This window comes from Triticum aestivum, chromosome 7A (genome assembly GCF_018294505.1).
Source record: "Triticum aestivum cultivar Chinese Spring chromosome 7A, IWGSC CS RefSeq v2.1, whole genome shotgun sequence".
Classification (NCBI taxonomy): Eukaryota; Viridiplantae; Streptophyta; class Magnoliopsida; order Poales; family Poaceae; genus Triticum; species Triticum aestivum.
Window position 1 is genome coordinate 269,390,973 of NC_057812.1, and position 11,580 is coordinate 269,402,552.

The following is an 11,580-nucleotide window of genomic DNA, read 5'->3' on the forward strand; positions in this document are numbered from 1 at the left end:
ACTGATTGGTTATCAGCCTTGGATGGTGCCTTGCTTCCTTCATATGATGCTACAGAGTACCACAGTATTGTTGGTGGCTTGTAGTACTTGACTATCACACGACCGGACATCTCCTATGCGGTAAACCATGTGTGCTAGTATCTTCATGCTCCTTGAACTTCACACTGGTCAGCTGTGAAGCGTATCCCGCGTTATCTCTCTCATACTATCTACTATGGATTGCATCTTCGGTCTACCTCCTCGAGTGCTCTCTCGGCGTTCTCTGATGCAGATTGGGATGGGATTCTGGATGACCGGCGATCAACGGGGGGCTATGTTGTCTTCTTTGGTCGCAACTTGATCACCTGGAGTGCGCGCAAGCAGGCCACAGTATCTCGGAGTAGCACTGAAGCAGAGTACAAGGCGGTTGCCAATGCCACGTTTGAGCTCAGTTGGGTACAGTCTCTGTTGAGAGAGTTGGGAGTCTCTCAAGAGCAGCCACCAGTTCTTTGGTGTGATAACATTGGTGCGACGTATCTTTCATATAATCCAGTTTTTCATACTCGTACCAAGCACGTCGAAGTTGACAATCACTTTGTGAGGGAACGTGTTGCACAGAAGCTTCTTCATATCAAGTTCGTCTCTTCCAAAGATCAACTTGCTGACATCTTCACGAAGCCTCTACCACAGCCTCAGTTTGTAGGTTGTATGCGCAATCTTAACTTGCTCTGTATCTCAGGACATAGTTAAGATTGAGGGAGGGTGTTAGACTATATTTATACCTAGCTTCTATATATGTCATGTATACTGTATTATACAGTTCGTGTACCCCTTTATATATATGAGATAGCCACACCTGTTACGGGTGTTGTGCAATTTCCCACAAACATAATTTCCAACAGTCTAAACATCTATGGGCGTTTTGATGATCCGCCGCGCTAGAGATGCCCAATCCAGGGCGCTAGCTAGGGGTATAGGATCGATATCTTGGTCGATGGGAAGTTGAGCCACCAAATCCTGGTGTCGGGCCTGGCATCAGCGCAAAATAGGGAATCCCATGCTTAGGCCTTTCTTTTTGAACAAAGTACAATCAGAGTCGCTCACATACATGAGCATACATGCACCCCTATAAACGCACACACGCACACCTTACCCCTATGAGCACCTCGAGATACTCAGTCGGAACATCATCTCGAGATTGACGAAATCGCCACAGACGCCTTCGTAGTCGACGGGAACGTCTCCTTCCACTAAACGCATATCGCCGAAAGGTCTGAAATAAATCCAGAAAAATCGAAGCACCAATGTCAAGTCTGAAACTTGAACTCTGATGGGCAGGGAATACCACTCTGGAACTTGAACTCTTGTGGGCAGAGAATACCACAGTCCTCCTAATGGCATCTCCTAGGCAGACCCGTAAATCTCCCGCAACCGTCTGGACCACACTGTCCGAACCATGGAAGCCATCCAACGTCGACCTGTATCGGTCCACGGGGCGGTCCTGACACGATTTCTCCCGCAAACTAGAGACAAAAATGGGAGAAGTTTGCGGGAGTCTGGATCGCACCCAAGCCCACTTCTGACTGCCCTGGCCCACCAAAAACCCCATCCGCCTGTCCCGCGCTTTCCATCCCACGCCTGGCGCCACTTGCCGCGTCGCATTCATGCCACCCCAGAGCATGTAGCGGCCGTCATTGATGTCGCGATTTGACCAGACAGAATTGCGGCGCATACGGAAGCGACCTCTCGGGCGTCGCCGCCGCTTCAATGCGGATGTCGCATCCCGAGAAACCAACTCCGGCCATTGTGCCGCATTGAAGCGGGTTGACCGCCCCTCCGTCTGCCCTGGTCGTGGCTATTTAAGCCGCACTCTGGCATCGTCCAGATCCGCACCCTCCAGAGCACAGCACCATCCTCCTCCCCCTCTTTGAGCCCTTCCTTCTCTCCGAGCCTAGCAGCGATGGCGAAGTCCTGGTTCTCCGTGCCAATCGGTGGAAGTTTGTCGTCAGGCAGATCGTGGTGTCACTGCCCTCGCTATCTGGACCATCTGCATCCATGGCGGCGGGCTCCCCCGACAAGGAGGAGATAGTCCTCTCCTCCAGCGACGAGGAGGACGAGCTACAGTGGCGGCCCCGTCTACTCTTGGAGGCGGATCTGATGGACGAAGAATTCGTCCGTCAGATGGGTCCGGCGCCACCGTCACCGGTGCGCGTGAAGGAGGAGCCACCCTCCCATCCACAGGTCTGCGTTAAGCAGGAGCCGGCATCCCCGCGTCGACAGGTGAAGGACGAGCCGGCGTCCTCGCCACGCAACCGCGGCCTCCACATCGGCGGCCGCGTGAAGCAAGAGCCAGCGTCCCCCTAGCGCCTCCGCCACGTGAAGGAGCCGCTAAGCGCGGATCGACGGGCCCTCTTCGCCACCACGACGCCAACGCTGCGTGAAGGAGGAGCTGTTGCCCGCGATTGCCAAGGTGTGTGGCCACATCCTCCACTATCTCGGCGGCGGCGGTTACAACTGTGCCTCCGGCTCTCGAGCCATGCTATCCGAGGCCAAGTGTGCGGCGCAGCGGCAGGCGAGGTATGACCGGCGCAATGTCGGTCGCCGCTCCGAGTTCGCCAAGACGGACGTGATGCCAGAGTGGGTCCAGAATGACCCCGACCTTATCGCCGTGTGGGCGCTCGAGCGCTCCGTCACCACCACGGAGACGGCTGCCAGGCGCCATCGTCGCCTTGACGACGAGCTCGCCAAGATCGGCGAGGAGTGATCGCTCAGCGATTGCTCTGCGAACGCCGGTCACGGCTAGGCCGCCGCCACGGCTCCGCAGGCCACGTTGTCAGTGGCCGCAGCGGCCCTTCGTATGGCGCAGCACGAGGCGAAGCGGCTCGTCCGCGAGCAGCAGGCAACTACGGCCCTCCGGCGCCATTTCGTCGCTGGAGGGACTGAAGGGACCACGACGACGGAGATGGCGGTGCGGCAGGGCAGGGCGGCCACGCGTATGAGGTGATCGTCCGGTATAGGGTTTAGTTTTTTCTTTTTGGTTTTTTAGTTAAACCGTTGAAATATCGACCTTTTTATGTAAATTATATCCAAACTTGAATGAAAATCATCCAGTTTACACGAATTTCGTCTAATTGGTTTGAGTTGTTGAAAATATATGCGGCTAGCATTGGATGTCAAGTTGCCGTATTCGTGTCCATGAACTAGTCCCCTGTCCGTGGACAGATGCGAGTGGATTTTTGTAGGTTGCCGTTAGAGATGCCCTGACTATCCAACCACATATTGGTTGCCACTTGCCTTTTTTTAAGATGCAAGATCAGGGATTAGTTATGTAATTAACGCAAAAGGAGGGAATTAAGTGCAGCGCCAGGCTAGCGTTGAAACAGCAGGCACTCTAATCATTTTTCTATTTTAAGAGGATAATTTTATTTTCCTAAGAGTCTTATCTTAGGGTTAGCGTCTTGCATTGGAGATGCCCTTCTAGTCTCTTCTTCATCGTTTCACATTACATAACCACCCTCTGCTCTATGTCTTCCTTACCCCGGGGTCTACTCAAGAACACCTCAACGTGTCCCTTGTCCATACTCACAATAGACAACAGCCACAAAATAATAAAAATAGCGACCTTGTTCGCAACAGGGCCAGACTACCCACAAATATCAGACTATGTTCTGCTCGGCTTGCGAGCATACATGAACCAGGGAGGGAGGCCATCAGGCCAATGGTTCATCGCTACGAAGCAGGATCTTCTGCCTCTGCTGATGGTCCAGGTTGTTCTAGGTAGAGCTGCATCTTCAAAGGATCACACCCCATTGACTTGATGGGGGTTATCTGCGGCGGCTGCATCCATGCCTTGGTGTCCGTGGGGATCCACAGCCGAGCCTCGTCCTCCTCCTTGTCCTTCGCACCGTCTGCAGGGAGGGATCGGAAGTAGGCGGTGATCTCCCAGCTGCTATCTGTCACAAGGCAAAGTGTGGCGCCTCATAAGCTCTCCCGGTGATAGTAGTCACCGCTGGCTGTTGGCCTTTACAGAAAATCTCGAGATTCTGAAATCGTCCAAGAAAGAGATGGTGTCGGCTACCTGACGGAAGGGGCTTTGTGAGAGGTCCAGCGACGGTCAGTTTGATCAAGAACGCCCGCAGAGCAAATTCCAGGCTGGACTCCTCTAACTCGGAGCCATAGGATTGGTTGACTGCAAGCTTGAACACAAACTTCTCGAGTGGTACATGATCTTTGTCGTGGAAGATTACTACGACCCTCTCAACCAGTCCCTGGGTTGTAAGAAAACTTATGGTTAGTTAAAAAGACACAACCAGCCTGAAATCGTTACACAATCAACAATGTTTCAACACCAAGGGATCCTAAGATCTCAACACTGTTGCTGAAGCTTGAAGCAAGTGCAAAATTGATATAAGCCAAAAAAGCAAGTAAAAGCCCAACCAAACACCCCCATAGTTTGCAATAATGCTATAAGACACAAGAGCCAAGTTTACAACAATCATATGGTCAAAACAAAAGGTGGAACAGATGTGTACCAAAACTTTAAAGCTCAAGCAGTATAATGTATGTTACATTACTTAACCTATCAAGTTACCTGTCCATTTAATGAGTTCTCTTGATAATATAATTACTCATAGAGTGCATTTCATTGCAAGAGGAGGAACAATCAGGGGAACAAAACACACCTTTTGTATGAAAGGTAGAAGGCCAGTAGTCACAGAGTGGATGTAGTCAGCAAGCTGGGGGTGCACAGCTTTCTGGACAACTAGATTCATGTACCTTCTCCTCTCAAATGCACCTACAGATGCATTGTGCTTAATCCATATCCAACCAAAGAACATGACAAATAACAAAGTTATTAATGTGACTTAAATACAAAAGGGAGAGGAATCCTTACGAGTGGGATAGAAACCTTTGAGGAAGACAATGGAGCTGACAGCTACCTCGAGAAATTCAACAATCACTTGTGCAATTTGACCTTTTAAAGCCAACCCGAGTTTTAGTGAAATGACAATGTGCAACTATTCAAACATAAAAGTCAGCTTCTGGGGCAAAAAGCACGGACTCATCATCAGCACTTTACCCTGTGGAGTTTGATTCTTCCGATCCATGGCCCAGTTCAAGTAAATAACTAAATTCTGGAGTTTGGAACTTTCAGGCTGCTGGTTTTACATTCCCATGACCAACACAGTGATACAGGTGAGCGGGCACATGATACCCTGCTGCCAGATTAGTTTAAGCCAGAGAAACCAAAGCTGGGTTAGTAAGTTCGGGGTAAAAATATAACTGTCAGACAAGAACATGAGAGAAGAACAAATAAGTGATGCACTGGACAGCTAATTTTCTGACATAGTAACATCATAGCAACAACTGTGGGTATTACCTAGCACAGATTGCAATACCAGAAGGAAACATCTCAGATAGACCAATAAAATCAGGATAACAGTGTGCACTCAGTTGCACATTAAGTGGCTCATGACATAAATGTCTGGAAAATAAACTTCCCGCCTCATAGAGAAATGCAAATACGTAGATATACTTCGGGTTTCATCATTTCACAAAATGAAGATTATAGAATCATAGGTACTGAGGTATGGTTACCATAGAAATGTACTCCCTCCATTCGGAATTACTTGTCGCAGAAATGGATGTATCTAGACATATTTTAGTTCTAGATACATCCATATCCGAGACAAGTAATTCCGAACGGAGGGAGTATTAGCTTTCACATCAGGAAGGACTCTGCTACTAACAGTTCATTAATTCCCAAAAGAGTGTTGTATATAGCTTCAGTTTCAAAATGTGACTCGTCCCCTGCAAAGAACTCATGCACGCATCCATCCACTTCAATGAAAGAGCAACCAGGCTGCTTGGTCTTTCTGCTACTGTATATTCCTGTCCTCACTTTGTTTGCATCAACCCACCTTGATGTGGTTGCATAGACAGTAGAAAGTAAAACGTCCCCTCCACACCTGTTTGGCTCCAATACTTGGATCCTTTCTGCTACATACTCTGCAAGTCCCACCTCTCCACAGGCTCTGCAGGCAAACAACAACGACCGCCACATTACAACATCAGGAGCGATAGGCATCTCTTTAATGAACTGTTCTGCCTCTGCCAATAACTTAGCACGGCCCAGGAGATCAACCATGCATCCATAGTGTTCGATCCTTGGGGCAATACCGTAAATACTGGACATGCGATGGAAGTGATGGTATCCTTGTTCAACTAATCCTCCATGGCTGCAAGAAGTTAGGACACCCAAGAAAGTTATCTCATTCGGCATGACTTCACCCTCTTCTTCCATCTGCGCAAACAAATCTAATGCCTCACCAGAGAGGCCATTTGCAGCAAAGCCCATTATCATCACTGTCCAGGAAAAATCATCCCGCTTGACCATTCCACAAAATATATCATAGGCCTTATTTATATCCCCACACTTTGAGTACATGTCAATCAATGAATTTTTCACAGAAATATCCTTCCCTAAACCATGAATGTCACAGTAAGCATGGACATACCGTCCCAAGTCCAGTGCTCCCATCTGGCCGCATGAAGATACAACAGTAGCAATTGTTGCATCATCAACTTTCACTCCAGCAATTTGCATCTCTCTGAATAGCTTAACAGCCTCTTTAGACTGACCTAACTGTGTATATCCAGAAATCATTGAGGTCCAGCAAACCGCATTCCTCTCAGGCAATCCATCAAAAACCCTGCGAGCATCTTCAACAAGCCCACACTTTGCATACATACTAATCAAAGAGGAACCCATATAACAGTTAATCTCAAAACCATTTGTCACAAGTAGTGCATGACAGAGCTTTCCGACCTTCATCATGCATGTCCTTGCACAAGCAACTAGAGCATTCAGCAAGGTGACCTCATCCAGCATAACTTGCGCCTTGGCCATTTGGCTAAAAGCCTGCAAAGCCTTATTAGGCAGCCCAGCATGTACGTATCCAGCAATGATTGTATTCCAAGAAACTGTATCAGAGGCTCCTTTGGGAGCAGAATCAAGAACTGATCTTGCAGTAGATGGATAACTACAAGACGAGTACATATTGATAAGAGTATTAAGGACAAAGGTATCAGAACTTAAGCCGAGTTTCACAGAAAGGGTATGGAGCTGGGCACCAACAACAACGGAGGGCATGCGGGCGGCGGTAGAAAGAGCAGCGCTAAGGGAGTAGTTATCGATGGGCATGTAGCCAGACCGGTGGAGTAGGGAGAGGAATGAGAGGGAGAGAGATGGGACAGGACCTGTGGAGAGTGAGCGAAGGACAGAGTGGAGCAAGGGTACCTTGAGCAAAAGACCCGAGACGGTTGCATAGGATAGGAGAAGGGGGAGATGACGGTGGGCTAGGCGGGAGATTGGGACAGGGAGGACGTATTTACTTTCAGGGAAAGCCTTTCTAGTAATGGAGAAGGAGCGTGTCTTCCCATCGAACATTCGCGAAGACAAGCACATCTAGATTCTCAATGGAGCTGACCGATAGCGGAGCAGAATGGAGTGTAGCTGTCACGCGGGGAAGCAACCGGATGATACAGGAAGCTGTCACCCAATACTGCAACCTACATTAAAGGAACCTGGAATAAGACATTGTTTTCTATTCGAACAGGGGAAATTCTCCATTTCCATCAGCAATAACAAAACCAAGATTGTATTTTTGCACACAGAGAATGGAAACAACACACCGACAAGAGTATCAGCACCTATTCAACTCCTGAACTCTAACCAACTGGAACGAAAATAAATGCTAGCAGACACGCCATTGCTCAACATGAGATATCACAGACATCAAGCGGACATAGCCTAAGAATAACGAGGGATGCACAACAGATCATGCCGTCTACTGCTTTCCCAGGTAGTATTAGATCATGCTTTAACCATGTTTGCAGGTTATCTATCAGGACCACCGCTCCAAGTTAGCTTCACAAGAAATTGCACAATTTGCTAAGGATCGCTACGGTCATGGGGTTTCGTGTGGGGATTCGATTTCTTTCCTTTATGGAAGCAACTGCTACTAGCAACTGCGTAGCCAGGATTAGCTGACGCCCTGGGCCAAAAAAGGGCGAAAAAACACCCCCCCCCCCACCCACCCACACACAAAATTAACCCCAGGTTTACTTACACAGGCATATCAAAGGTCAAGCTCGTCTCAAACGAACAAAAATTACTAAAATTAAATTGAAACAAAAATTACCAAAAGGCTTTCTACATTGAACTAACAAACTTCAAACTAGAGGAGCTAATGATCGATGATATTGAACATTTGAACGAATCTATTGAATGAAAGGAGCTGATCCAGAAACCGGACGAACAACAACCTGGGAAAGCTAGGGCTTCCTTATTTACCACCAATAGAAAATACGCCTTGACGGTTAGTTCCTCGCGCCGCGCCAGTTGGTAGATGGAATGAGGAGAAGAGAGCCCCTTCGCCTGGTGATAGCTGCCGGCGAGAGCGCCTTGGTCGGAGGAGGGAGACTGCTGACTGGAGGCGGCGGAGGGCGGGGAACGATGGAGGCTTATGCGGCCCAGGCAAAAGGGGTGGAGCTGAGGGAGGAAGAAACGAACAGGGTATTGTAGCTACAGATCTGGACCATCCGAGAAGGATCCAACGTCCAGAAAGCAAAGGCTGTTTCTTCTTAATTTCGTCAATAAAAAAATATCATCTTTTTTTTATTGTTTGGATCGGGGGAAATAAAACAGGGAATGAGAACTCAGAGATGTCCTTTGATTCACACCATAAAAAAAATTCTATTTGATCTAGGCTAATATTTATTTTCCTACAAAATGTGGAGTAGAAAGAGTTCCTCCATAGAAATATAATTCTATGGGCTCTAAAGGAAAAAAATTCTATAAAAATCCTATCCTATGGTATTTCTATAAAATTCCTCTAAACCAAAGAAGGCATGAGAGGGTACGAGAACGTTGGACTCTAAACTGGACACTGCATCCGTCGGGCCGATGGGATGAGTCTGTGATTTTGCGGACATTGACATGGGAGCCGACCATTCAATCGTAATCACATACTCCCTCTGTCCGAAATTACTTGTCAGCAGAAATGAATGAAAATGAATGTATCTATAACTAAAATACGTCTAGATACATTCATTTCCGTGGCAAGTATTTCCGAGAGAGTATATTTCAAGGCAAAATTCAACAAACCGAACATAATCGTGCAAACCGGATGATTTTCATATAAACTGGATGAAATCATTTACATTTCGGATATATTTCAATTAAACTACAGCGGACAAGGCTATGCTATTCTAACCTAGTCTATCATCGGCCGCGGTGGATCCCGTTTCCCACGACATGTCTTTCCTATGTCCGACAGCAAGCTCATTTGACCGTCTTGAGCCCTAGAGCTAAATGCTTGAACGGGAGGGAAAGAATAACCTTCGCCTCTGCGGAGCCCGGGTCATCGATTGGCTTTTGTGTGGGGGAAGACGAGTGCAGTGGCTACGCCCCTGCGAAGCGGGCAAGTCACCAGTTGTATAACCCAGCGAGGCGGTGACGGTGGCCTTCCTGAGACCCAAGCGGCGGTGGCCTTCCGTGATCTACTTTTTCTCATTGGCGGTCGTCGCGGATGTGTCGTCTTCGCTGGCGTGGGGGCGGCGGCGCGTGACCGGCACGGAGTTGGAGTCGTCGTCCTCGGTGCCCCGGTCAAATTCCTACTCCGCGACATCAACCTCCGTAGACATGGCTTCTTTCTCCGCCTGTCGGACGCGTTGTCGCTATCCCCTGACGGATCTGACGGGCGACGGCATAGCCAGCTTGGACGGCCTGGTGGTGGCGGTGGCACCGGCTCCGGCTCCGGAGAACTTGCCGGCAAGCCAGCCTATATCCGGTTGCGCTGGGCCACCTAGCCGGCTGCAATGCCGGGGAGTTCCTTCTTGTCCGTGGACGTATAGGGGTTCAAGTTAGTCTAGTCCTAAATGCTCTTACATTTCACATTACAAGCGAGATGGCTAAGTAACACATGCTCCCTCCATTCCAATGAATAAGGCTCGCACACATCCTTCAATCAAATTTTGACCATAAATTTTATATGGGTTATATGTGAAGCATTTGTATTTGAAAGAAGTTTTTAGTGTTATAATTTTTGTAAGTCATAAACATTATATATTATGTGCTTAATTTATGGTCAAATTGAATTTTCAAGAAGTATTGTAAAGTGGGTCTGCCTTTTGCTTTGCTTTAAGTTGCTCTAAACTTCGATAGGAGGTGAGAATAAGTGCATGTCATATCGACATATCTTGGGATTTGAGTGCAGCATGAGCACGGGAGCGTCGCTATATATGTCTTTAAAGCACACTTTTGCATAAGCAATCCAGAAGCGAATAAGTAGTCTTACTTAGGTTTGTACATCTTAAATTTAGTTGCATTTATGCTAGTATTGATGCTATTTTATTTCTCATAAAGTGGTTTTAGAGTTGGTTTGGGGTAACTGTCAAAATAACCTTTTACTAATGAATTTGGTTGACTCGTGTTATCCTATATATCTAAATAGTTAATCATCATTCACTCAATTATCTTAACATGCAATTATGCCAACTCATCATGTTATCATCATATCATGCATGCCACACTAAATTTAGTCATCTCAACATGCAACTATACCAACTCACCATGCCAGTATGCATGGAAGAAAAAAACATCTTAACATGTACCATGCATGCTACTAAATTCAATAAATATTTTAAAATTATATAATAATCAAATATAATAAATTATATGCACTTTTGTTTCAATTCTCGTATGGCTAATCCAAATACTAAAGTTTCATACTGTCAAGTGAAATAATATCATCAATTTCCGCATCAACGCGCGGGTATCATCTCTAGTTCACTTATGACCATGTACCATGCAACTATGCCAACTCACAATGTCAGTATGCATGGAAGAAAAAAAACATCTTAACATGTACCATGCATGCTACTAAATTCAATAAATATTTTAAAATTATATAATAATCAAATATAATAAATTATATGCACTTCTGTTTCAATTCTCGTATGGCTAATCCAAATACTAAAGTTTCATACTGTCAAGTGAAATAATATCATCAATTTCGGGATCAACGCGCGGGTATCATCTCTAGTTCACTTATGACCATGGGTACTCCAGCAAGCAATGCGAGGATCTCATAACATTATACTAAATTATTTTAACATGCAACTATGCCAACTCATCATGTTATCATGTTTTTCACACTAAATTTAGTCATCTCAATATGCAACTATGCCAACTCACAATGCCAGTATGAATGAAAAAAAACACCTTAACATGTACCATGCATGCTACTAAATTCAATAAATATTTCATAACTATATAATAATCAAATATAATAAATTATATGCACTTTAGTTCAGTTCTCATATGATTCATCCAAATACTGAAGTTTCATACTGTCAAGTCCTAGTGAAATAATATCATCAATTTCCCTAGCAGCGCGCGGGTATCATCTCTAGTTTCACTCATGATCATGGGTACTCCAACAAGCAATGCAAGGATCCCATAACATCATAAATGAAAGAGCACAAGGATGTGATACTCCAACACTAAGCTCCAGTGAAATAATATTAGCAATTCCC

At 46.3% G+C, this 11,580-nt stretch overlaps 1 protein-coding gene across 12 annotated transcripts; it reads right to left on the reverse strand.

Moving 5' to 3' along the window:
- Positions 1 to 3,377: 3,377 nt before the first annotated feature.
- Positions 3,378 to 8,543, reverse strand: LOC123152071 (DNA polymerase zeta processivity subunit). Of its 12 annotated transcripts, none has more exons than XM_044571678.1 (6): positions 8,308 to 8,536; positions 5,060 to 5,195; positions 4,874 to 4,954; positions 4,662 to 4,774; positions 4,058 to 4,247; positions 3,378 to 3,932 (listed from the first exon to the last, which is right to left on the reverse strand). In XM_044571678.1, exons 2-6 carry the CDS (start codon positions 5,085 to 5,087, stop codon positions 3,709 to 3,711), a joined length of 636 nt encoding a protein of 211 aa, XP_044427613.1. In that variant the 5' UTR covers positions 5,088 to 5,195; positions 8,308 to 8,536; the 3' UTR covers positions 3,378 to 3,708. The 12 variants fall into 12 exon arrangements, 7 of the variants coding, with proteins under 7 accessions (XP_044427613.1, XP_044427614.1, XP_044427615.1 ...); XM_044571679.1 differs by having other exon boundaries at positions 5,060 to 5,198; positions 8,308 to 8,533; XM_044571680.1 differs by having other exon boundaries at positions 5,060 to 5,198; positions 8,336 to 8,530.
- Between the last annotated feature and the right edge of the window lie 3,037 nt (positions 8,544 to 11,580).